Here is a 27720-nt window from a genome sequence, read left to right as displayed (position 1 = left end):
TAAAGGTCGTCCGCTGTGCAAGCACCAGCTCATTATTGACTCATGGGGTTACACCAGAGCGTGACATTTACTAGGCAGACTATTTTAATGCAATGGCTTGCCATTGCTTTCCCCAGTCATTTACGCTTTACCCCCAGCAAACTGGATACTTATTTTACTGATCATGGAAGGATGGAAGACTGAGTCAACCTTGAGCTGGCTACCTGAAACCAATTTTGGTTGGGATCGAACTCAGGTTGTGAGCAGAGCTTCGACTGAAGTATTGCAGTTACCAACTCTGTGCCACGGGTTCTTGCTTTCAATTAGCTGTGTTATATGTATTGTTGAAGGCTTTCACAGCCAGATTCAACTGGTTCTGGTGGGTTTTCAGGGCTGTGTGGCGGTGGTCTGGTGGATTAAGATCAACGTTAGGAATAAGATCCACCAGACCGTGGCCACACAGCCCAGAAAACCCACCAGAACCAGCTGTGTTATATTTTGCTTTAGTTCAGATAAACTGTTATATTGCAGATACAATAGAATTTAAACTTCTTGGAACAGCACTGTTAATGTGACTCTAGTATTAAATTTTACATCACTGATGATCCAAACTCCAGTAATACAGTGGTTGAGATTTATGTTTTTCCAGTGGCATCACACTTAAATTGATGTTGTAAATGTGTGTTGCTTTATAAGTATGAGAGTTTGACTCATTCACATTAAGTTTTAATCAATGTTTTAGAAGTTTTATGTTCACTCTATCTTAACATTGATCGAAGTCAGCTGTCTCATACAATAACTTCCTCCATGTAATAGATCAGATGTGTTTTTGAAGTGATTTCATATGACTGGTTTGTGAGATGCTTTGAAACAAGCACACCACCAGTAGCCCAATCACAGTGTCTGTTTTAAAAGTGGCATGGATGGTGTGGATTCTGCAGCAACTTCTATTCGTTCATGTCGCACAATATGTATTTACATTTCCTTTTTTGGTCCTGTGACTATGACTAAACCATCTGGAACTGAAAAATGCTTTGCATATGTAAGGAGCATGCATTTCAAGCACAAGATAAGTGTTCAGTGTGGCTTCTCTTAGTGCTCTCCTTCAAATTAATATTCAGGGCTGCTTCCTCAAGACAAGGATTCTCTACTTTACATTTATCACTACTACAATTGCAGAGGCAGATGCATTGATGGTGGAACTTCCTGTTTGCTCCTTTTTTTGGCTTTTTCCTTTGCTCAAATGATCTACAGTCGCTCTACACTGGCTCTTCGGAGCAGACTCATCATGGCTGCTTTTACTGTTGTTGTTCTTTTCTTCTTGCGTGTGTCGTAGTGCTATAACAGTTCTATTGGAAAACTAAATGGAAGTAGAACAAGTGGCAATTGATTGTTTAGCACCATAACACTGTAGCAATTATTGATTTTTAAAAAGCTTTTCTGTAATGAAGCAGGAAAAAATGCTGAGGAAACGGTGCCCAAGAGGGGCCAATGATGAGAAAGTGCCAGTTTGGATGGGAACACAGTAGGAGAATATGCCACCATTCTTTCCAGATAATGTACTAACGTGCTTGGACAGCAGTTCTTTCCAAAATGGTCAGATTAAGGCAAGTTTGGGAAACTACGAATTTTTTTTGCCAATAGTTTTTAATTTTATATAACTACAAAACTACCAGACGGTGAACCAGTCACCCAATAAAGACTATATAAAGAAAAGAATAAGGAAAAATGAGAAAAATAAGGAAAAATAGATTGTCACCCTCAGTCCCCCAAACACTCAACCCCAGTACATACTATGACCACAGAAAAAAGATAAAAGAACATAAACTGATTTCCAAAAGAAATCAGTTTAGAAATAGACAAATATTGTCTAAATATTAACTACACGACTCCCACCTTATCTTCATCATAAACCCTACATTCTATATCAAATAATGAAAATCTGTTATACTCTCTGCTATTTTAAAGTATATTTTATGCATGATTTATGTAACTCCCCTTCCCTTGATTTGTACCTCTTGCTTTTCCAGCTTGATTTACCATGTTTCTCCGAAAATAAGACAGTGTCTTATATTAATTTTTGCTCCCAAAGATGCGCTATGTCTTATTTTCAGGGGCTGTCTTATTTTTCTGCTCCACAGCTGCATGCTGTGGTTGATGGGCATGCTTCCAAACAAAAACTTTGCTATGTCTTACTTTCAGGGGATGTTTTATATTTAGCACTTCAGCAAAACCTCTACTACATCTTATTCTCAGAGGATGTCTTATTTTTGGAGAAACAGGGTATATGCTTTAAAGAATTTTTAAGTGTCTTTTTTGTTCTTGCTAATAAATTTTCTTGCTTCTTGTATGTCAGAAATCTTCTGCTGAGTTCCCTGAAAGGTAAAAACTAGTCCTTCTGGTAACCTCCATCTAAAATAAACGTTTTTCTTCTTCAGTAAGGAACCTGTATTCTTTCCTCTTCACCAACATCTCCTGTGGCAGCTCCTTCATGATTATCAAGTCCTGCTCCAAATACTGCATCTTCTTTTTAAAATGGGTGTGAAGTTTGCTTTTTTTCATTGATCCTAATGTCAGGCCATTTCTGTAGGGTCCAAAAAAGCCGGTAAAAGGACAGTAAAAACAGTATTATAGGCGGGGAGTTCTCATGGCCATCACTGCAGAAATGACGCTGCAGCGATGCGGCAACGCTCCAGCGGGCCCACAACGGTTTATTCTAAAGTCGCTCACTGAGCGTGTCTTTTCAACAACGGTGCTCCGCAGTCAGCGTTGTGCAAATCACCTGCCAGGAATCGGTGCTGCAGAGCCTGCCCCCCACAGTGGCGGCCCACACTGGCCAATCCTGGTGCCGAACACCAGTAATGTCTACTCTGGGAAAAAAAGAATGCCGTTTGCAAAGCGCAGTCGTGCAAAGCGCCAGGGTTCAGCCAATGCGCTACCTGTCTATGGAGCACCTGCTCATGTGAACCCTCCGTTGCTGCAGCGTTGCCAATAACACCGACAGCGCAACTGTGTTATTTGCTGTGCAAGTCAGACAATGTTCTCCTACTCAGCTTCCTTCCACCCCCAAACCCCCCCCCCCCCGCTTAATACCTGAATCTTCAATAATTTCCCAACCCACCTTTCTTTTCAGTAGGAACCAAAGTGGCTTACATCCTGCTCCTCTCCTCTGTTTTTCCTTCACAACAGCCCCGCAAGGTAGGTTAGGCTGAGAGTGACTGGCGTCAGGTCACGCAGCGAACTTCCATGGCACAAGTGTGTGTGTGTGGGGATAGAATGAGGGGGAAAGGGAGATAGAAAGAGAAAGGACAACAGAACAAAGGGAATGGAGCAGAGGTGGGATCCAGCAAGTTCTCACAGGTTCCAGAGAGTAGGTTACTAATTATTTGCGTGTGCCGAGAGGGGGTTACTAATTGGTGATTTTGCCACGTGATTTTTGCAGTAGTTACGCCCCTTCTCTCAGCAGTAGCACGCAGAACTTGAAGCAGTCTAGCAGGAGGTGCACCGGCATGCGTGGCAGCCTGTGCCTGCGTGCATTCGTTTCCCACCCAAGGACCAGCACAGCAGTTGCGTCCTTGCCACAGCCTCGCCCAGAAATGCCCCACCCCCAGAATGCCCGGCCACGCCCCTGTCGTGCCACACCCAGCCCCATTGGCGCTACGCCACAGTTTGAATCCCACCACCATGGGAATCTGTTACTAAAATTTTTGGATCCCACCACTGGAATGGAGAAAACAAAGGGGGGGGGGCAGAATGGGAGAGAAGGAAGAGAATAGAGAGAAAGGGTGGCTGAACAAGGAGAATGGGGAAAACAAGGAGGGAAACAGAATGGGGAGAGAAAGGAGCATAGGGAGAAAGGGTGCTGAGAAAAGCTTGGGGAGGGAGGCAGATGGCGGCAAGCGGGTGACCAAGCAGGGTGGGCAAGTGGCGGACGAACAGGTCAAGCCAAGCACCTTTGCTGTCACGACAGGGCAACCTGCTGCCTGCTGCCTGCTGGTGTTGGCCTGCTGGCCAGACTGTCCTGCTTTCAGGGCTTGGGAGGATTGGCCAGGCTTCTGCATGCATTATGCACCTACCAGGCCAGCTGGTGGGTGCCCTTGCTGCCACAACCTGCTGGCACTGCCCCTTCCCCCCTGCTGCGGCAGGCCCTACTAGCTGGGCAAAGTGAGAGGTCAGACTTGGGCTGCTGTACTGCCGGTGGGCCCTGCACTTCTGGGGAGAGGGGAGGGGGGAACAGCCAAAAATGCACCCCCATGTGCTTTTTAAAAGCGGTGCTTGGATCACGAGACCTCCCCTCGCCCCTCAAGACATGCTTCTGCTCAATACTCTGCTTAGAAACTGGCCGGCACTTAGTTGAGATTAAAGCACGGCTCATTACCCTTAAGTTCTGGCTATGTCTTCTATTCAGCTTGGACTCCACCCAGTCTCGCTTACTAGCTGATCCTCGGACTGGTTAGTCTGTATTGAGCAAAAAGTAGCACCTATGGGTCTATCCCTTGACTCACTGGCCATTCCTCCAGCCGAGGAGAACTTTCAAACCATAAAACACAGACTTATTAAATACCAAAACCTTAGCAGTGCAGCAAATACGTTCTGTTCCCCTTTTTACTTGGGGATCCCTTTAAATGTAAACCAAACGGCCTCTTACTTTTACCACCTAGATGTTCCCTATAGACACAAGGCTTTTTCTCTCACCTGGTGCAACACAATGTCATCTGCAATTTTGTTGGGGAAGTTCCAAAACACACACCCAGACAGGACCTGGTAAGAACAACTGCGTAGAATTCATATCTTTTTTTACTATCCCTTCTACACAATTGTTTGGGCTAATCTATCAATGCCTTTTTTAGTCAATAAGAATTACCTTTCAGATCCCCAAAAGTATTCTTCCTTTAAAACACCTGCAACTGCAAATCAGGAATGATTGAGATCATTGCAAAATTCCCATACTCCGCCGCATAGTTGCAAAATTCCTGTATTACACCATACAGTTGCAATCACATAGAGCCTTGGTGTGATCCATCATGCCTATCTGGCTTATACAGTGTTATTACTTCTTTGTTTATGGTTTATGTTGGCTTGTTTTATCTGATGTGATCCCTTCTTTTGAAGTTCTGTTTTCTTTGCTTGCTATGGTGATAAAGGAATGATGAAGTTACTACAAAGGGCTAGCACGCGTTGCTGCTTTGTATCAGTAGCCTTTGGTACAACCTGAGAGGTTCAGTTAAAAATTGTGATCAAATGAAGCCTTGCAAAATGCCTCTATTTTATTGCAAACTGCAATGTCGAGCTTGCTTTCATACCTGATATGATCTCTGTTCTTCTTTCTTTTCCTTTTTGCATAATATGTTTTGCCATGTTCACCGCCCTTGTGATGCTTTAATTGGCCCTAATAGCAGTATTACTTGTAAAAATTGCTTTGGGACTGAAAGGGAAACAAATGGAAGGACCTACTGTAACAAAGAATAGCCACCAGAGGGCGTTGCCTCATAAAGAAGCCTGAGAAATCCAGGGCATGGAGGCTTTAAAGCTCTATAAATAGGTAAGATGAGCTATTCTTTACCTTTATGGGCCACATTGTTTCCTTTCCTTATAATCAGTGCAAAGCAGGATACTTGAAAGGATTTCACATTAAAATTCCACTGCTTAATTTTGTTCTTTGCGATCAGGATCCAAGGAAAGTTGTACACACTTTAGGTTTTCTGTGTGTCTTTACTGTTTAACATATTGATTTACTTTACTTGTACCCCACCTTTTATCCTTAGTGGAGACCTAGGGCCTTTCCCCACTTACTGTTTGCGGCGCGCTACCCACAGCGCGAGTCATTTCTGGCGCGGGGTTGTGTTCCCCACTGCCCCGCGCTCTGCGCAGGGTCATGAAAGGTGCCGTTTTATCAGCTCCAGAAATTACTCGCACTGAGGGGGTGGGAGAGGGGCAGAGTCGGGGCGGCTGCGTTGTCGCCGCCCGGACTCGTGGGGAGCACTGCTGGACCCTGCGCTATTTGGGCAGAGTAGCGCGCAGCAGACAGTAAGTGGGGAAAGGGCCCTAGAGCGGTTTGCATCATTCTTCTCGCCTCCCTTTTATTGTCACAACAACCTTCTGAGAATGAATGACTGGCCCAGTGTCATGTAGCAAACTTCCATGGCAGAATGGGGAATTGATTTCCCACATTCTAGTCTCTCTGACCACTACACCACACTGGCTCTCATAAGAAAAGTCCCTCTGAATCAGGCCATCTAGTCCAGCATTTAATTTCCAGCTGTCAAACTCGCAGCCCTCCAGATGTTATGGACTCACATGATGCTGGCAGGGAATGATGGGAACTGTAGTCCATAACATCTGGAGGGCTGTGAGTTTGACACCTGTGAATTAGAAGCTCCTGGGGAACCCACAAAGCAGGACACAAAGGCAAAAAACCTCTCCCATCTTCAGCACTTAGCATTCAGTGGTACACTTTCTCTGTACATGGAGGTTCGGTTTGATGGCCATGGGTGATAGCTCAGATTTACTACACTGCCACAGTGAGTTATGGACAGTGGCTAGAAAAAAGGAAGAAAGGAGTAGGGAATAAGATTATGAGTTTGCATAGTGACATATTAACTGCTTCACCTGTGACTATTTCCAATATGGATAATCAAGTTTCATCACTGGGATGGGGCAAATCATTCACTGCGATGCTGAAAATGGTAAAAAAAACAAATATCTGAATGAATAAATAAAAGCATGCCATCAAGCAACAGACAAATCTCTCTGCCAGATGTCATAAATAAATTCCACGGATGTGGATTTCTTGCAGTGGGCACACAGGTTGATGTCCATGCAGGAAATCCTCCTTTTTCACCTCTGTCCCTGATAAAGCGACTCAATTGCACTCCGCAGTGCACAAACCCAGCATCAGCCGAAGGTCTTTTTTTCTGCAGTGGGGCAGAAAAACACATGTGCCTCCTAATTCACAATCATAGCTAGTAAACCATCCATAGACCGCTACTGATTGTCTAACGCTCAGGGAAATCTACCTGTGCTATCACTGTATCTTGTGACAAAGCATTCCAGAAACCATCGCTTTGACAAAGCTATTTTTCCTTTTGTTTGGAACTGAGGGACAAATCAGTTTCACTGGATAATTCGGATTGAATGTTCTGAGACAGAAAGTAGAGGATGCTGCTCAAAACCACAGGACTGGTTTTTGGTTTTTAACCACAGTCTGTGGTACATAGACACTGAGCCAGTGAAGCTACTCTTTGTAGGGGGATAATAGGGAGAAACCCTGATCTTGATGGCCCAGGCTATCCTAGTCTCGTTAGATCTCTGAAGCTAAGCAGGGTCAGCCCTGGTTAGTACTTGGATGGGAGACCACAAAGGAAGCGCAAGGTTGCCATGCAGAACAGGCAACAGCAAACCATCTCTCAACATCTCTTGATAGCATTTCCATCACCGAGCAGTAAGAAAAAGCTTTGAATGTGCGTCTCGTGCAAAAAGCACCAGAAAATGTAATAGTCTGAAGAAATCATGGGCCAGATTTAGTTCTTTTAGAACAGTGATGGCGAACCTATGGCACAGGTGCCAGAGGTGGCACTCGGAGACCCCTCTTTGGGCACGCGCACACAGAGTTCGTCATGTGGGGGCGGAAAATCACCCCACCCACACACACATACACACATCTAGGCTGGCCTGGGCCACTGAGCACGACATGTACGCACTGCAGTGAGGAGGGAGGACTCGGCTGGCGGGCCTGGTGCCTGTGCTCCGGGTGGCTGCTGCCTGGGGGGGCGCGGGGGCACAGAGGAGGCAGAGATGCTAGGGAGGCACAGAGAGGCACAGAGCAGTGTGCACGGGACTTGCTGGAGGCTACAGCAGGCTGGCCCCTGCTCAAACGGTGGAGCGGAGGAAGAGGGAGCCAACCGTTTTTTTCTAAACTAAAACCTCAGTATTCAGGTTAAATTGCCGTGTTGGCACTTTGTGATAAATAAGCGGGGTTTGGGTTGCAATTTGGGCACTCGGTCTCGAAAAGGTTCGCCATCACTGTTTTAGAACATTGGATTTCCCCCCTTTTCCTTCCTGCTTTCCCTATCCAGGGCTGGATCTAGGAGGGACAAGGGGGCAGGTACCCTGGATGGTAGGCCAAGGAAATGGAGAAGGCTCCACTGTTCAGCAGAGATAGCTCATTCTGCAGCACATGCCCTGTTTCCTCAATTAGGCTGCTGGGGGGGGGGGGGTTTGAAAGGGAAAGAGAGAGAGAGAGAGAGAGAGAAAGAGAGAGAGAGAGAGAGAGAGAGAGAGAGAGAGAGACTTTAGACCTCACAGGGGAGTGGCAGCCATTGGTAAGGGATAAACTGTGACTATTAGTTGGGTGAGACTATGGCAAGCTGGCTGGGGGAGCTAAAGGTCCCTGAGGATGAAGAAGAGTTTGGATTTATACCAGTGGTGGGATCCAAAAATTTTAGTAACAGGTTCCCTTGCCAGCCCCCCACCTCAGCAAAGGGGGCAGAGGCATACCTAGGCAAACCTGAGCCCTGGGCAAAATCTGAACAAAACCCTATGGGCAGCCACTCCACTATGACCCCCCAAAATTTTTTTGCACCAGGTCATTTCTAAATCATCATCACATTATAGAAAATGCCCCAACTCACAAATCTGAACACAGCAATGATGAAACATACAGGTTCTTTGTTAGAGACTGGTGAGATAAAAGGTACGAAAGGCTGAGAATCAATGAATTGCAGTACCTGGAAGGGATTAACCCAGTTCAGGGAGTTACATTATTAGTCACAATTGCTATATGGAACCTTCACGTTCAAAGGCAGTATGCCTCTCGGGGAGGCGAGGGCGTGGAGATGGAAAAGCAGACCCAATTAGTAACCCCCTCTCGGCACACACATATCATTAGTAACCCACCCTCGGGAACTGGTGAAAACCTGCTGGATCCCACCTCTGATTTATACCCCATCTTTCTCTCCTGTAAGGAGACTCAAGGTGGCTTACAAGCTCCTTTCCTTTCCCTTCCCCTCCCCACAACAGACACCTTGTGAGGTAGGTGGGGCTGAGAGAGTGCCAAAGAACTGTGACTGACCCAAGGTCACCCGACAGTAGGAGTGCAGAAACACATCTGGTTCACCAGATAAGCCACCGCTACTCAGGTGGAGGAGTGGGGAATCAAATTAAAATCCACCTGCTCTTAGCCACTGCACCATGCTGGCGCTCATGTTCAAAGAGGTTCAAAGATATCAAATGATGTGCAGTGGGAGACATGCACCTCCAAGTAACCTTCCTTGGTCTTAGTTCTTTCACCTGCAGGACCTTCTAATTCAGTGGTGGCAAACCTATGGCACGGGTGCCAGAGGTGGCACTCAGAGCCCTCTCTGTGGGCACACACAGAGTCACCCCCCCACACATCTAGGCTGACCTGGGCCGCTGGGCTCGATTATTAGCATTAAACCTAAGACCTAGTTTTGAGGAAGCAGTGTAGGCAACCCTGTTAAGCGCTGTTAAACCCCACTGATTTAATGAGAAGAACTAAAGTGCGATGCTTTCCCTGGGAGTAAGCTTGGTTGCTGGCAATGGGGCTTGCTTCTGAGTAAACCCTCCTAGGGTCGTGATTCACCCATCGGAAGAGTTGCACAGTTGCTTCAAAGCAAAGCCACCAACCACCACCAAGCTTACTCCCGAGTAACGCACGCTTCAGAGCCAACCGTTTTTTTCTAAACGAAAACCTCAGCATTCAGGTTAAATTGCCGTGTTGGCACTTTGCGATAAATAAGTGGGTTTTGGGTTGCAATTTGGGCACTCGGTCCCGAAAAGGTTCGCCATCACTGTTCTAATTCCTTATCTTCCCATCTCATGTGTTGTGTTGATGGCAGTGTGTTGGCAGTGGCCATGGTAGGCTTTGGGCTCATGAGACTTTGAAGGAGGCGACTTAGGGCACGTGCTAAACATTCACAGGGGAGAAGAGTTGGGGGGGGGGGGGAGCTTGTCTCCACTAACAGTTCAGAATGCCTGATGCACTCCTGTTTTCCACCCCCACCCACTCCCGCCTTGTGCTCTGTTGAGGGGCTGCAAGCCCTGAAGCAGCCTGGAATCAAATAAGTCAGAGGGGGAAAGGATGGGATTCCTCCCTCCCCCCAGCTTTCAAACTGGGAACTGTGTTATGCTTGGCTTTGCCAAAGGCTATGAGTAAACTACCCCCTCATCTGATATGCTTGGCCTTCCCCAAAGAGCCTGATTTTACACCTTGGAAAAGTGTAGTGTGTGTGGGGTGTGTGTGTGAGAATGGAGGGTCCGCTCACGTGCATTGTGTACCCATCAAATAGCTTCTGACTTATTACTCACAGAATCTCAATAAGCCTCGTGGTGGGTCTTCCTCTTGTTCTTAACGTCCTCAATGTTTCCTAGCATTATTGTCTTTTCCAGTGAGTCTTTTCAGTGGCTAGAGCAGTGGTGGCTTAACTCCTTATGGCACTTAGTGCCATAGGTGGCACTTCAGAGCCGCATCTCCTGTGGACGCATCGCTGCTAAACAGAGTGCTTCCCCATCATCTAGGCTGGCCTGGGCCGCTGGGCTCGATTATTAGCATTAACCCTAAGACCCGGCTTTGGGGAAGCAGTGCAGGTTACCCTGTTAAAATCCACCACCGGGATTTTCATGGGAAGAACTTCAAAGCGCGGAATCCTTTACCTGGGAGTAAGCAAGCTCGGGTGCTGCGCGCAACATTGGGGTTTGCCTTCTGAGTAAACTTCTCCTAGGGTTGTGAATCACCTGCCGATGGAAGAGTTACACGGTTGTTTCAAAGCAAAGCTATCGACCATCACTGCAAGCTTACTCCTGAGTAACGCCTCACTGAGCCAACCATTTTTTCTAAACTAAAACCTCAGTATTCAGGGTTAAATTTGCCATGTTGGCACTTTTCATGCGATAAATAAGTGTGGGTTTTGGGTTTGAAGTTGGGCACCTCGGGTCTCTTCAAAGAAGGGTTCACCCATCACTGGGCTAGAGAGTAATCTCTAACTTTAGTCATTTTAAGCTGCCTAAGCGGCATGAAAATTACTGGTGATACAAAGCTTTTCTTGAGCTGGACTTCATCAGGCTACGAAGGAGCGTGAGCTACGAAGGAGCGTGAGGTGGGTTTTGTGTTTCCCATGTCAAAATTTTGCATGCCATTTTTTAAAAGGGTTTTGGGAAAGGCAAGGCTGACCCCCCCTCCCCCCCTCCCGCTTCTTGGGTTGGGTTTTTATGTGTGCAGAGGGGTTGAGGGAATATTCAAAATATAATAGATAGATAAAAACAGTGTAAACGTGCGATTATTCTTGGATAGGTCACACAGGTCTACCTAAGTGATTTAAAAGTGGTGTTGATTCTATACATTGATCGCATACCTATATGTAAAGAAAGAAAAATGTCTATACAATATACAGGGGGCGTCCCTTTCTACTTTTGTCCCCCTTCAAAACTGTCCCTATCACATGTTCTCCCCCCAGCCCAGCACTGTGGCTTTGCAGCAAGGCAAGAGGGCTGAAAGCCAACACCACTTCCCAGCTGTGCCACCCTCCTGTCGTCTCCCCCCCCCCCCCCCCCCTTCTTTCCAGCCCAACTTGTCAGCTCAGCAAGGGCAAGAATTTGCAGCCCCACCGCCGGCGGCGTCAGCTGCAACCTTGCAAAGAGCGAGCGGGAGCCGGGTGGGACCGGCTGGGCGACAGCAGAGGGGACTCCCTGTCTCCCACCAGGCTCCATGGGGCGGTGGGGGTCCGGCTGTCTGCGCCTCAGTCGTTCTGTGCCCTACCCGGGCCGCTCTGTCCCTTCCCGTGCGAACAGACCGACGGAGCCCTGGCGGCGAGTGGGGACTGTCATCTTGGCGCGGGGGGGCGCCTCGCTGTGCTTTTGATGCGAAACCAGGAGAGACAGGGCGACCCCATTGTGTCACGTCGCGCCGGCTCCGGCAAGGAAAGTGGGACGCTCCCCCCGTGGGATCAGCACATTTTCAGCCCCCTCCGCCCCCCTTCACCTCTGACGCTGCTTTCCACGTGGGAGGGGGCTGCGATTCCTGCTGAACAGCCCCCCCTCTCTTAGAGTTGGCCGGCCTCTATGACTGCCCACCAACCCACCCCTGCTGGAACTGCGTGTCCTCTGGACCCTCCCGCGACTTCAGCGCCTGGTGACCTATGACCTACCTTGAAGCCCTCCTCCATGTGACCCTTTACCTGCTCCCTGGATTTCATGCTGGGCTCAGGTAAGAGAAGTGGCCTCCTTCCCCGCTCTTGTTTTATGATCATGGAATTAAGTAGAACCCTGAAATATCAAGCAGGATTTGCAAGCCATCTCTGAGTTTTATTTTAAGCCCAGTTTTTTTCCCCCAGGCAGCCTCTGTCTTGCTAGGCCTTAATTCTGCGTCTTGTAGCACTTTGTGGATGATGGTGGAGGTATGATGGTGATGAAACTGTAGGGGTCCAAGCAGGTCTATGCGCAGAGCAGACTGCTGTTCCTCGTGGGAGGCGGGGGCTTAATGTATCTTACCTGTAGGGACAATCTGCAGGGTGGGCAGAAAAAGAAGTCCCCTGAGGATGTGCAAAGTCTAAATCCTTCATAATCGTATAACCACTAAGATTTCAGATTGCACCCACCCATCAACAATGGCCACATGTTTTCACCTTCCTGGGCAAATTATTTATTTAGAAAACAAATATGGTGCTTCTCCAGATATCTGCCTGCTTACTAGATGCACTCAGGAGTCTGCAATTGGCCATGGTGGCAGGGGCTGATGGGAATTGTAGTCCATGAACATCTGGAGAGCCGCAGGTTCCAGACCCCTGATGGAAGAAACTGGCCACCTCTGCGCCCCCCCCCCCGCCCCAGTCTTCTGTGACATTTATAGCTGCTGAGAGCAATTGACGCTTCCACCAGCCTCCCAGTTGGGAAGGTGACATGTCCTGAATTTCTTCCACAATTAATCCCAATCATGGTGATATTTGTTTCAAGAATTTATTTGAAGAAGCCTGCCTACTGAAGGTATGTTCCCATTATAATTCTCAATATCTCTGCAAGACCTGTGCCTGGCCTAACTGAAGCCCATATGCATAAAAACTGCAGTTAGTGAAAATTTTCCCCACCATGTGCTGGGGTGCCAGCACTGGCATAATGCCCATTGGGCAAGGTGGGCAGCTGCCCAGGGCATCACCTTGTGGGGGGCATCAAAATGCTGGGCTCGTTTTTGGGTATTTTTAGTGGTTTTCCATTTTTGGCCTGCAGGAGGCGCAGTTGTTAGGCTAGCAGCACTCCCAAAGGGGGTGCCCCTATCCCCCATTGTTTCCAATGGGAGCTAATAGGAGATGGGGGCTACAGTTTTGAGGGTCCATAACTTTGGCCCCCCTGAACCAAACTGCACCAAAACTTTGGAGGGAATCTATTAGGGCAGTCTCCTGATGATGACCTTGAAGAGTTTGAGACTGTGCCTGAAATGTGCCCCCCCGAAGCCTGCAACCCCATTGACAGCAATGCAGAAAACTCAATGCAGAACAAAAGATTCTTGGGCAAATTTCGGGATGTTCTTGCAGGGAGGGCATTCTTGGATTATCATCGTACCAAAATTTCAGGGTATCATCTGGATACTGGTCATGATTAAGCACTTCAAAGGTTTGGGTGCAGTTTGGTTCAGGGGGTCCAAAGTTATGGATCCTCAAAGGGTAGCCCCATCTCCTTAGCAAGAGAATGTGGGATGGGGTACCCCTTTGAGGGTCCATTAACTTTGGACCTAAACCAAAGCTGCACCAAATTTAGGGGGTACCATAAGGACAAGTTTCCAGATCGAAACCAAGGCCCTGATGCCGATACATCAATAAAAGCCCCCGCTGCGGGAACATCTCAGAAATTTGCCCCAGAAGCTTTGTTTTGCACTGAGTTTTCTGTACTGCTGTCCATGGGGGTTACTGCAGAGCTGGGGTATTTCTGAAGGCACAGTCTCAAAACTTTCAGGGTCTCATCAGGTGACTGCCCTGATGATACCCCAGTTTGCAGTGCAGTTTGGTTCAGGGGGGCCAAAGTTATGGACCCTCAAAACTGTCAAGCTCCCATCTCCTATTAGCTCCCATTGGAAACAATGGGGATGGGGCACCCCTTGGGGAGTCCTTAACTTTGGACTCCTTGAACCAAACCTCACCAAACTTGGGGAGTAGCATAAGGACAGTCTCCTGGTGATATGCTGAAATTTTGGTGCTGATATGTCTAAAAACTTCACCCCCTGTAGGCACCAATATCCTGGTGCAAAACAAATTGTGAGAATTACGATTAGGTGGAGTGGCCGCCCATGTTGGGGGGGGGGGGCATCCAACTCAGGTTTTGCCCAGGGCTACAGTTTGCCCAGGGCTGCCTCGTTATGCCCCTGGGTGCCAGATTCCCAGGTAAGGTCTGAAGTTCTCAGGAATCACAACTGATCACCAGGCCACGATCAGCCCCCTGGAAGAAATGGCTGCTTTGAAAGATGGACTTTGGGGCATTACATCACTCTGGAGCTCTCTCCCCACCCCTCTCCAAACTCTAGGTCAGGTGTGTCACCATGGTGTAGTGGTTAAGAGCAGGTGCACTCTAGTCTGGAGAACTGCATTTGATTCCCTGCTCTGCCACTTTGAGCTGTGAAACAGATTAGCTTGTGCACTCCCACACATGCCAGCTGGGCGACCTTGGGCTAGTCACAGTTCTTCGCAGCTCTCTCAGCCCTACCCACCTCACAGGGTGGGTGTTTGTTATCGGGGGGGGAGGAGAAAGGAGTTTGTAAGCCCCTTTGAGGTCCTTCCAGGAGAGAAAGGGGAGATATAAATTCAACTCTTCTTCTTCAAGCATGCAGCCTGGGGGCTGGATCTGGCCCCTTGGGAGGGCTGAGACACCTCCCCCTATTCTGGATACTGCAATGGGCTCACCAGCTGCAGCAGCCACGCTTCCAAGCACTAACCACCTCTCCCAGTGACACTGTGTGCTGGTGAGCCCACTGCAGGCTTGCCAGTCCAGGCAGCCACCTCCTGTCTCCCAATCGGACCCAGCAAGCTTTCCCTACCAGTGCTGATCCGGGCTGGCGAGCGTGCTACGGACTTGCCAGCAAAGGAAGCCCCCTCCCGTGCTGATCTAGGTTGGCAATCTTACTGTGAGCTCGCCCGCTGAGGCATCCACCCCCCTTCCCAAGGCCCAGCTCGACAAGTCACATTATTACACATCCAGCCCTGGTAACAAATGAGTTCAGCACCCCTGCGGTAGGTGGCGACAGTGATAGCTCTAGGAATTGCTGGAAATTCTATGGTTTCCAACAATTACCAGAAACACTACCATCGCTTCTGGTATTCCCAGGGAGCAGCAGTGGCGTAGGAGGTTAAGAGCTCGTGTATCTAATCTGGAGGAACCGGGTTTGATTCTCCGCTCTGCCGCTTGAGCTGTGGAGGCTCATCTGGGGAATTCAGATTAGCCTGTGCACACACACCAGCTGGGTGACCTTGGGCTAGTCACAGTTCTTCTGAGCTCTCTCAGCCCCACCTACCTCACAGGGTGTTTGTTGTGAGGGGGGAAGGGCAAGGAGATTGTAAGCCCCTTTGAGTCTCATGCAGGAGAGAAAGGGGGGATATAAATCCAAACTCTTCTTCTTCTTCCCTGAAAATGACCTCATTGTACAAGTGATATCAGCCCCACACACGCCTAATAGGGGCTGATAGTCAATTCTTGACCCATGAGTTGAAAACAGTTGGGGTGGATTATGGTTTATCCCCCCCCCCCCCCGCTTAGGTGCTTTAACTTTTCCTTTTCTTGGACAGATGTTTTACAAGCTCATCACAAATGGAGATGCTTCTTCCCCTGTCAGATATCTGAATGTTGTATAGCTATTAAAGATGCAAATGTTCTTGCAGTCTGGAAAAAGCATGGTGGGGTGAACCCCTAATTCTCCCTACACCCACCACGTGAAGCAGAGCGAAAATAGTGGTTAGATGTGAAAGAAGAACAAAAAGAAGCTTTAAGGATTTTTAAAAAATCATTGAAGAGTTAATAGGTCTGACTGACCTTTACGCATTTGCTGTGATGCGGTACTGGGTTTATCTTCTGGGTGCACCTGCCCCATTAGCCAGAGAGACTGCTGGTTTCAGTGGAGATTGTCAGGGACCCAAACCAAAGGAGGAGGGAAGGAATGGAGAGATTCTGGCTCGTGAACTGCCCACCCAGTGATTTCGCTTCACAGAACACATGGGAGGGATCCGAGCCAGCAACTGGGCCAGGCCAGAGCAGCTCAAGAATCCCAAACTTTGCAGCCTGTAAATAGCACAGGCAGATTGGTATCTGAGCCACTGGGACCTCGGGCTGCCCCCCCCTGCCCCCCAGCCCCCAGCAATGAGAGAAGCCAAACCCTAGACATCCCTGAAAGTATCCCATTGAGAGAGGAGCCAGCCCTGACACTGATCCAGGAAGCTCCCTCTTCTCTGTCAAAACCCTCTTGTTCCAGCAGGCCCTTAAAATAATCAATGGTCTTTCATGCAGTAGATGGGTGGGGGCCCTAGACTGACTTCTATATTGTGATAGGGTTGCCAACCTCCAGGTGGGGCCTGGAGATCTCCAAGAATTAAAACTGATCTCTAAACAACAAAGATCATTTTCCTCAGAGAAAATGGCAGTTTTGGATGATGGTCTCTTATGGCATTATACCCCACTGAAGTCCCTCCCCACTCCAAACCCTGCCTCCCTTGGGCATCAACCCCCAAATCTCCAGGAATTTTTCAACTCAAAGTTGGCAACCCTGTGGTGTGAGCTATTTTTAACCAAATGAAAACCATTTTGACCCATCAGTTATGTCAGGGGTGTCCAATTCTGGCACTTCAGACATTCATGGACTACAATTCCCATCAGCCCCTGCTGGCATGTCCAGTTGGCCATGTTAGCAGTGGCTGATGGGAATTGTAGTCCATGAACATCTGAAGCACCAGAGTTGGACACCCCTGGGTTATGTCTTCAATTGACAAATCAAGCGTGCACAGATAGGATTTGACCCTGAGTAACTGCCTGGCCAGATCATCCTATGCTTGGTCCAGAATTTTTTGTGGCAATTCCGACTTGCACAATTTTATTTTATTTTTATTTTATTGAATTTATGCCCCGCCCATTCCCAACCAAAGCCAGGCTCAGGGACTGCCATCTTTGGTCCCCGAGCCAAACATGGTCCTGAAAGGATTACAGTGTTGCCAACCTCTGGGGGAATGGAACTGGAGTTCCTCCAGAATTATAACTGATCTCCAGACAACAGAGATCAAATTCCCTGGAGAAAATGGCAAGTTGAGAGGGTGAACTCTATGGCTTCACTTCCCTGCCGAGCTCCCTCCCCTCATCAAACTTCTTTCTCCCAGGCTCCCCCCCCCCCAAAAAAAAAAAACACAATCTCCACAAATTTCCCACTCCAGAGCTGGAAACCCTGTGGAAACTGTGGAAACAAATACAGCACTTAAAAAAGGAGGCAGAATGGTAGAATGACCAGTATGTGAGGAAAATAGCAGGCAGAAGTTTTTATTGAACTTAAAGGGCTTCTTAGAGATGCTCCTCACTAGAAATTGATAGAGACAAACAGTTGCCAAGTGTGAGCCTCTATTAGTTAGACCAAGATATGTTGGAACTGGACTGCATTCCCTGCTTTGGAGAATATGGTAAACAGTACACATGTATGCACACCACCACAGCTGATACGCTTCCAAAACCGCCAATACTTATCTCAGTACATCCCTACCAATTTCTTTTGAAAGCTGAGAACAGGATCCAAAAGATCACTTTCTATGGATACCTTACCATGGAATTACTTCTGTTTATTGAACTCTTATTAGGGTTGCCAACTCCAGTTTAGGAAATGCCTGGAAATTTAGTGGTGATGCCCTAGAAGGGACCTCTAGGAGAACTGATCTACGTTGCCTTGAGACTAATTGTACTTCTGGAAGAACTGCAGATCCCTCCTGGTGGCTGGCAACCTTAACTCTGGCCTTTTCCACACGAGACACTTACAGTGTTTTCAGGCTGGAAATAAAACATTTCCTCCATGTAGCTCTGCATCGCTTTCCTGCTTTGGTTCTGAAAAAGTTTTTAAGCAGCTTTTACTTCATTGTTTTTGAAAACCCTTTTACAATGATGTATTCAAATGACACGTTCCTGAGCTAGCTTCCCACAAAGTGCGGTCATATTTAAAACATTTCATCTTTCCCGATGCTGTTTTCCATGCCTCTGTGCCACTGCCCAAATTCTCCCTCAGCGCCATTTTTTCACATTCCTGACCTCACTCCTTCGCCTCTTTATTTTCAGCATTTCAGGTAATTTGTTGTTGTTGTTATTATTCTATTGAATCAATGACACATCAATGAAATGGAGCTACAGAGAATTGAAGCAATAAATCAATGAAGCATTGCTTCAACAAATAAGCAAAAAAATATAAAACCCTCACGGGCAGGCATGAAACATTTGGAGGACAAATATCATGGTAAAGGGGGGCATTGACAACGTTCAGGAAACGTTCTAGGTGGCTTGTGTGGAAAAGACCTCTTATTTACTTATTTATTTGATGAATCTTACATTGTAACATCATACAAGTTACCTCAAAGAAGATCAGCAATAGAAATCAATAGTAAAGAATGTTGCTTCAAGAATCAGGGCTTTGGCTGGCAGAGAGTGTGGCAGAGGGAAAGGCAGAATGGTCCCACATAGTCTTCCTACCTGATCTTTACTTCAAGAAAAATATTTAATATTATTCAGGTCTGCTTATGGAAAAGATAAAATGTGCCATAATAGCAAAAGACAGCTTTACAAGAACAGTATAAAGTACTGCTGATGTTCTGACAAACAATAAGACACAATTTTCTTATGATTTCATAGTGTAATGCACATCTTATTTTGGAGCTCTCCATCCTAATTCCCAGTAGTGTTGATTCCTAGTTATTGCTTAACTGCTTGAAAAAGATAAAGATTGCTCTCCATGTTCTAAGCAATTGCAGACCCCCACAATACTAGGAGAAAATTCATCGCCAAACTATTTAGAGGAGAGCTGTGGGAAAGAGCAGTATATCCCCAGAAAATTGAAATCATTTTCTCACTACTTTGTTCAACAGTACAGTATATCCCATATAATAGTCTTATTTGCTCACTGTGTGTACTTCAAAAGTTAAAGAACTGAGCCATTTATTTCTTAGTAAGTTTATGGGCACAACATTCAAATCTCATTTTCCATTGGCTCTTATTCCTGGTGAGGTCATAACTCTGGGTCTGTGACATCATACCTGACTAGTATGATGAGCCCACTGATGATGTCATTGGGGCCCAAGATAAGCCAGCGTTGAGCAGTAAACAAAAGAGCTGTTTTGATTGCAGGCTCCCTGGAGGAAGATTAACTAGGGCTGGGAATGTGTACGGAGTCCGCAAGGGAGCCTAAATATAGACAGCTTGGCGAGGGAAATATTCACAGCTCTTTAATGAGGGACTTGGAGCTGCAACCTGGGGCTTTGCCTGCATGCTGAGCCAATCTGCACCTGGTACATGTAAATCATGATTATGCCCCGGCTGAAATCACCCCTGGTTCTTCCCTTTCCAATAAAACTGGCCTATGAAATGTAATGACCATTTCCCACATTTCTCCCTTCCTCGATATGCCGCTTGATGGCATTTCCTCACTTAAGGGCCTGTTGCAATAGATTTTGCATTAAATGTTAGCGTTTCTGACTCAATTGTCAAAACCAGTATCTATTCCTTTCTTGAAAATGTCTTTAGCTCACCTTTCCATGAAAAAAGGCCACTGAGGGGGATGAAGAAAATAAGAATCACAAAAAAAGTGATTTTACAGGATACTAGCAATCAATAAGAATGCCAAAAGGAAAAATGATTCAGAAAAAGAGTCAGGGGAAAGCGGAGAACTTGGCCGTTAAAAATCACCAAACCCCTGCCCCCAAATCCTTTCAGAACACCAAGTTTTATTGATTAATGAAAGGCAAACAGAATTGGTGCCACAGAATTGGCATTCCATAGTTTCTAGGCATGACAAATTTAAAAAGTCTGTCCTATTGCACAGAAAATAGAAAATAAAGAGTATTTTGGTCTTAATCTGAATGTTCATGTAGGTTCATACAGGAGGTCAACTCCATTGTGTTGGCTACAGGTTTATGCCAGCACCAGAGGTGGAGAGCTCATGAGGACTTGTGGGGTCACATGTACCCGGGTGCATGCCAGCAGGTATCCGCCCCCCTCCCCTCAGCCCTGCCCCGCCAGGCTGCTCCTTCAGCTGACAGAGGCCCCTTCCGCACATGCAAAATAATGCGTTTTCAAACCACTTTCACAACTGTTCGCAAGTGGATTTTGCCATTCCGCACAGCTTCAAAGAGCACTGAAAGCAGTTTGAAAGTGCATTATTCTGCATGTGCGGAATGAGCCAGAGCCTCTGCTGGCCGAAGGAGCAGCCTGGCTAGGCTGCCGCCGGAGCAGATAAGTGGGGCATGGGTGGGGGCAATGCGGATCGTCCAAAGCAGGTGTTTCCCGGGCACCATTCCCACCCCCCACTCATCTGGCCAGCACCTTATTCTGACTGCGACAATGCAGAGATGTATTATTCTCTCCAGCCAATGTTTGGCTCATCATATGTGTGCATCAGAGTTGGAACAGATCTCTGCCACTACATTTTTCTTACGAATTTTGGCTGAGAATAATCCCTGGGTGTATAAATGTATGCACTGACCTAGATCAGTGATGGCGAACCTTTTCGAGACCGAGTGCCCAAACTGCAACCCAAAACCCACTTATTTATCGCAAAGTGCCAACATGGCAATTTAACCTGAATACTGAGGTTTTAGTATAGAAAAAACATTTGGCTCCAAGGCACGCGTTACTCAGGAGTAAGCTTGGTGGTAGTCAGTGGCTTTGCTTTGAAGCAACTGTGCAATGCTTTGAACGGGTGAATCACGACCCTACGAGGGTCATTGCCAGCAACCGAGCTTACTCCCAGGTAAAGGATCACGCTTTAGTTCTTCTCATTAAAATCAGTAGGGTTTAACAGCACTTAACAGGGTTACCTACACTGCCTCCCCCAAAATAGGTTTTAGGTTTAGTGCTAATAATCTCCCTGAAATAATTGCACGATTATCACATGACGAACTCTGTGCCCACAGAGAGGTCTCTGAGTGCCACCTCTGACACCCGTGCCATAGGTTCGCCACCACTGACCTAGATGGTCCAGGCTTACCTGATCTCATTAGATCTCAGAAACTAAGCAGGTTTAGGCCTGGTTAGTACTTGGATGGGAGATTGGTATAAGTATAGATTTTTTATGGGGGGGTTCGGAAGGGCCACGCCACCCCAAGCCCCACCCTGGCCTCAGTACTTGTAAAAGCAGCTCTCTGACACCAGGGATGGCAGACTCCCCTGCCCTGCCCTGCCCTGCCCTGCCCTGCCCTGCCCTGCCCTGCCCTGCCCTGCCCTGCCCTGCCCTGCCCTGCCCTGCCCTGCCCTGCCCTGCCCTGCCCTGCCACCCACCCACCCCCCACCAGCTGGGCTCCAAGCCATTAGTCCCTTCTTCCCTCTAGTCCAGGCAGAGGCATAGCTAGGGAAAATGGAGCCCAGTGCAAAATCTGAGTTCCCCCCCATGGGCGGCCGCTGTAATGCTGGAATCCACCCTCAAACAGCATCACTTTCAAACATGTTTAAACTAGGGAGCCCAGATTCTCCTTTTAAATCCATCTTAAAGGGAGAATCTGGGGTCCCCAGTTAAAACTACATTGAAAGTGATGCTGTTTTGGGGTGGATTATCCCCCACCCTGAAACAGCATCACTTTCAATGTTTAAACTGGGGACCTCAGATACTCCCTTTAAATCCATGCCGAAGGAGGTGGATTTAAAAGGAGAATGTGGGGAAATTTTGGGGGTGCTTGCTGTCAGGTGTGCAATTGTTAAGCTAGCAGCACCAAACTTTCAGAGTATCTTTAGGAGACTCTCCTGATGATACTACCCAGGTTTGGTGAAGTTTGGTTCATTTTGATATCATTTTCACAGCAAAATTTGGGTGTCAAATCTCGATGTCAAAAAATTCAAACAGGAAATTAGTTGGAAGAAGGCTTTTGAAATCTTTCAAAAATTTCATTCTGGGCTCCAATGCTTGCTTAATCATTAGACAGCCAATTGAAATTCCTAAAAGAAGGATCTACCCACCTGTCTGCCTATGTGGCTGAGATTCATATTCTTCCTGGCTGGTGTACGTTGCAGAAGGGGAAACATAGAAACAGTTTAATAGTATACTAGCAATTATATGATGTTTTTAATCAAAGATAAGATTCTCAGGATGCTAAATTATGTGTTTTCAGAATACACACAATCCCTAGAGCATAGAAATACCAACACCGGGTTTTTAAAAAGCATTCTTGTGAAGCGTACTTACTATAAGAAAAATAGAAACAAACCGGGAGCCTGCAAGGACTTGTGAGGCCATTTAATTTACACCCCTCTCCAAATGTTGCTTCTTTCTCTCCACTGAAAGCCCCTATAACCCACCAGCCAACCTACCTTTATTTGCTTCCTTATCTTTAGTTTTACCTTCTTCATTCCCCCTGGCAGCCTCTATCAGGGAAATTTATTTCATAGTGTCGGCCACTGAACACAGTTGCGTGATGTAGAACCCATAAGGGCTTACAGAGAGCACCTCACTTTGCCCTTCATTTCTCTCCCCACACTACCTCCGCAGGAGCTCCTCTATCCACAGTTTCTTATCTCTCTCCCTCCCGTGCACTAATCAACCTACCTTTTATCTGCCCCTCATCTTCTGCTATTTTTATCTTTTTAATTACTTAATTTCAACACCATCTTTTCCCCAATGGGGAGCCAAAGCAGCTGATATCATCCAGAACCAGTTGACATTTCTGGGATGTCTGCATGTGTAGCCCCTCTTAGAGTGAATTGCAGTGGGTAGGGTTGCCAAGGCCAGCTTGGCATATTCCTGGGAACTTGGGTATGTGTGGATACATGGGAAGGGCAATGTTTAGGGAGAGGAAGTTTAGGGAGCTCGGTGAAGAAGTGATTTCACACCTTCTGAAGCTGCCAGCGTGGTGTCGTGATTAAGAGCAGGTGCACTAATCTGGAGAATCGGGTTCGATTCCCTGCTTTGCCACTTGAGCTGTGGAGGCTTATCTGGTGAACCAGACTTGCTTGTGCACTCCAACACATGCCAGCTGGGTGACCTTGGGCTAGTCACAGTTCTTCTGAGCTCTCTCAGCCCCACCTACCTCACAGGGTGTTTGTTGTGGGGGGTGGGAAGGGAAAGGAGATTGTAAGCCCCTTTGAGTCTCCTTACAGGAGAGAAAGGGGGGACATAAATCCACACTCTTTTTCTTTTTCCAGGGGAAATGATCTTTTTAGTCCTGAGGTGAGTTGTAATTTCATGAGAGTTCCAGGCCCCACCTGGAAGTTGGCAGACCTAGCAGTAGTCTGCCTCGAATGTTTTCAAGGCATCTATGGCTGTGGAAGGCCAACCTTCTCCACAGCTGATGAAACAGCCTAAGCTTCAGAAAAGGTTCCTCACCTGAATATAAACGGTCAGTGCGCAGTCTAAAATTACATCACGAAAAGACCTAAGAGGGCTTTTTCGTGTATTATTTTTTATTATGTTCTGTATTATGTTTCCTGTTTACTTTTAACTTTCCTTTTAACATTTTGTCAGGGTGCATGTGTATTTATTATATGTCAATAAAGGAGTGAGTGAGTGAAAAAAAATGTTGATGGAGCATCCACAAGTGGCAAGTGTACTCTTTTAAAACGAATATAGCCGCATCCATAATAACCCTTTCAACCGTCTTGTAATGTAGGCTGTTAGACTGTTTCCACACTGCAGACTGGGGGATTTCAACCGGTCTTCCAAGGCCTGCCTAAAACTTCCACAATACACTGCCTCAGTTAGTTTGTGACTGACAGGATATTTGAACTGTTAGCATCTGGAATCACGAATCACGGTTTTTGTTTTTGTTTTTGCTAGCATGCAGCACCATCTAATGGCTATGGAGGGGAGGGTATAGCTTCAAGCTTACAAAAAGTAATCTTTGTTATCTCTGGTTAGAACAGTGGTTCTCAACCTTCCTAATGCCACAACTCTTTAATACAGTTCCTCATGTTGTGGTGACCCCCAACCCTAACATTTATCCATTTTACAGATGGAGAACACTGATGCAGAGAGTCTTAGGCGACCCCGTGAAAGGGTCGTTTGACCCCCCAAAAGGGTCCCGACCCCCAGGTTGAGAACCACTGGGTTAGAGGCACCTCTGGCAGCTGGTCTGGGAACTCATCCTGAGAGCCACTGTCTAGTTAGAGCTCATAGTACTGAGCTGAATAGAGACCCGTAGGATAAGGCAGCGCTTTATATATTCTCCCATAACCTCCCTGTGAGCCTGACTGTGTACCTCATTTTATGTGGAGACACAGTGGGGCCTTTTTTGCAGTAGCCTCAGAACTGCAGAACACCTTTCAAGCTTATTTATTTCAAGAGTCTGTCTCTTTTTTAATGTATTTTATAAATGTATTTTATAATATATTTTATAAATAGTCATGGAAATAAAAAGGTAAGCATAATTGTGAAAGAGAGATACCGGTACACTGAGAGAGACATATTGCAAAGGTCATAGAATCTAATGAAATACTGTTAATGTTCTGACATACGTAACATTAATTTCTTATGGTCTCCTCAAGTGTTATTTAATTCTGAGTTTGTTAGGTACCCTTCGCTGTTTTTTTTTCTGAAGGTGAGAGAAAACTCTTCTTTCACTTGACATATGGTGAACAAGACTGATTTTCTTTTGCTGTGTTATTTTATTGTAATATTTTGCTCTAATGTTTCCCAACTGCTTTGTGAATTGAAAAGTGGTGTGTATACTATTAAAATATACTAATAGGGGTGGTAGAACAATGAAATTTGGGGTTTTCTTGAAGCTATGTTCAGGAGCTCCCAGAATTGTATGTGTATTTTGGTTATTCTGTAGTGGAGGTAGGGTATCTCTCCAACCCCCAGCCACATACTAAAACTGCTTGTTGATGGAGCAGTGGGAGCAAACATGAGGGGAAACCAGCATTTCATAATGTCATGTGACATCACTTCTGAGTGCATACGTGGAAGTGATTTCATAGTGCTGCTGAACGCACTAGGAATTTCCCTAATCTCTGTGGATTTTACCATAGAGATTTGGGAAAGTCCTGGAGCACCACACAACATTGACATTACTACCAGGTATCTATCCTGAAGAGATGTCGGGAATTCCAAAATACCAATTTCTGCAATCCCCCCCCCCCCCCCCCCGCCGCCCCACCACTAATGCTCCTGGGAGGTACCAACTGAGGGTGGAAACACTATTGCTCTGCCAAGAGAAAAATTAACTCTCAGTGTGTATTTGTCACATCTTTTCTTCCTAGGACTGATAGGTGGAACATCAATAAGCCCTTCTAGCTTTCCTCTTGGAATTACTCTTTTCTGTTACTTTCCTTCCCCTCAGAGCATGCACTTCAGCACTCAACTGGGGTGGATGTGGTAACTCGATATCTTGGTTCTTTTTCAATCTGCCAGGCCTCCATAGAAGACTTCCCTTCACTCTACCATGTGTGTGCATGCAGTCAAGTCACAGCTGACTTTTAGCAATTCTGAGGTGGTTTTCTATTGCCTGCCTTCACTCATGTCCATACTATTCCTTGGGGATTGCCCATCCAAATACTAACCAGAGCCAACCTTGCTTAGATTCTGAGATCTGACAAGATCAGGCTAGCTGGGACCATCCAGGACAGAGCTTCATTTTACCACGGGAGTAGAGAAAGAATGGTGTGAAGAGAGAAGCTGTCTTCCCTGTTTGAAGACACTAGAGGGCGATAAAACTACTCCTAAACCCAAGAGCATGCCCAAGGTTTGTCAGAGGCCAGCAAAAATATATGTTACCTTAATTTTCATACATTTTGCACTGCTGTTGTTCAGGCATGACATCCAGAGTGCTTGTGCAATCAACACTGGAAAATGCTTGCAATCAAATCTAGATCCCAACAGGCCTCAAGGGTTACAACGCCTTCAAACAAGCCTTCAAGTGCCCTAAGATTCAGGAAGCAATAAACTTACTGTGGATGTTCCTGGCTGCATGTGTGACATCAAACAAGTCCCAACACCAGTGGAGTCTAGGATTGCTAACCTCCAGAAGAGGCATTGATATCTGGAATTACAACTGATCTCCAGATAATAGAGATCACTTCCCCAAAAAGAATGGCTGCTTGCGGGTTGTGCCCGAGCCAGCAAGGATCCCACCTCACCTCCTCCTACACAAAAATTTCCAGGAATTTTCCAGCCCAAAGTTGGTAATTCTAGTGGAGACCCATTTCTTCTGTCTTACTTGATGACCCACATTTCTCCACTGCTTGTTCTCAGAAAGATCTAAGGGTCTGTGTTTAGGCTGAACTGGAATTACAACTGATCTCCAGATGATAGAGATCACTTCCCCAAAAAGAATGGTTGCTTGTGGGGAGGGGGGATTGTGCCCCAGCAAGGTCCACCTCTATTCTCACCCTCCCTGCAAATTCCCAGGAATTTTCCAGCCCAAAGTTGGTAATTCTAGGGGAGACCCATTTCTTCTGTCTTACTTGATGACCCACAATTCTCTGCTTGTTCTCAGAAAGATCTAAGGGTCTGTGTTTAGGCTGAACATTCAGATTATGGCAAAGAAGATAAATTTTCTTCTGTGGAATTAGATCAGTGGTGGGATTCAGCAGGTTTGCACCACTTTGGCAGAACCAGTTGTTAAAGTGGTGCTTGTAAACAACCAGTTGTTAAATTATTTGAATCCCACCACTGAATTAGATGGCATGTCCTGCAAAAGGATTTTAGAATCAGAGCCATGCCGAGGTCTTAAACTATGTCAAGGAGCCCTGTCGTCTTACCCTTCCATGAAATTTTTAGTAATGTTTTTGTTTTTAGAGGGCCTTCCAAATCTGATGCTCTAACCTGCAGTCCACTTACCTTGTGTATAAATCTACCTCTGTTTAGAATCACCCCCCCCCCCCAATACTTTGCACTGCATGCTTTCAAGTTTCCTTGTAATTTGTGTGCTTTTTGTTTTGAACAACATCTCGCTCTCAAAATGCAACAATATTTTGGAATGGCAAATTGCAGTGCAGGTAAATTCAATGGCGCTATGTTCAGTTTCAAGCAAAATGGACCATGTTTGCCAGCCAGTTAGACTCTGTTCCAAAGCAAGCTCTAGTAATAACCACAAATTAAGTAGATGCCAGCAAACAATATGTCAAGATATATCTATAAAAGCTACAGCCAGATTGGGATGGGAAGAGGTTGGACTTTTCACAGCCAAAGAGCAAGAAGGCTGGAGGAACTTGTAGTCTTTTATGTCATCAGAACATCTGACTCTGGCAAGCTAGCCCTAAACCTAGAAAAGGAGAGCTACTCCAGAGGTCTTTGGGGGCAACTTTCTCATTTCATAATGGGAGGGAGACCTGCCAGACAGGAGGGTGGGGGCTCCCTTCCTCTTGGGAAATAGAAATTTTGCTGCTTTTTCTGGTTTTGACAATCTGTTCTTCCCCCAAGAAGTTCAGAACAGAGTACATGGTTATTTCCTCTATATTATCCGCAGAGTAATCTTGGAGGTAGGAGAGAAAAAAGTGACTAGAATTCTAACACTGCTTAGACTGAGGAGAATAGAGAAAATTTCTAGAGTATCACTGCATAGAGTGTTCTTTTTTCCACCCATTTTTTCAAGG

General features: G+C 46.5%; 1 protein-coding gene across 2 annotated transcripts in view; it reads left to right on the top strand.

Annotated features, from left to right (window-relative positions):
• The first annotated feature begins 12073 nt into the window (after positions 1 to 12073).
• Positions 12074 to 27720, top strand: part of ZNF385A (zinc finger protein 385A) — a 238716-nt gene continuing 223069 nt past the window's right edge. For both annotated transcript variants that reach the window (XM_048489923.1, XM_048489921.1), the window contains exon 1: positions 12074 to 12199. In XM_048489923.1, the coding sequence (XP_048345880.1) occupies positions 12187 to 12199 (13 nt within the window). In that variant the 5' untranslated portion in view covers positions 12074 to 12186. The remainder of the gene's footprint in view (positions 12200 to 27720) is intronic.

The sequence above is a fragment of the Sphaerodactylus townsendi genome, linkage group LG03, assembly GCF_021028975.2.
Source record: "Sphaerodactylus townsendi isolate TG3544 linkage group LG03, MPM_Stown_v2.3, whole genome shotgun sequence".
NCBI lineage: Eukaryota > Metazoa > Chordata > Lepidosauria > Squamata > Sphaerodactylidae > Sphaerodactylus > Sphaerodactylus townsendi.
The sequence above is the reverse complement of the archived record's forward strand: the minus strand, read 5'-3'. Positions and strand labels throughout refer to the sequence as shown.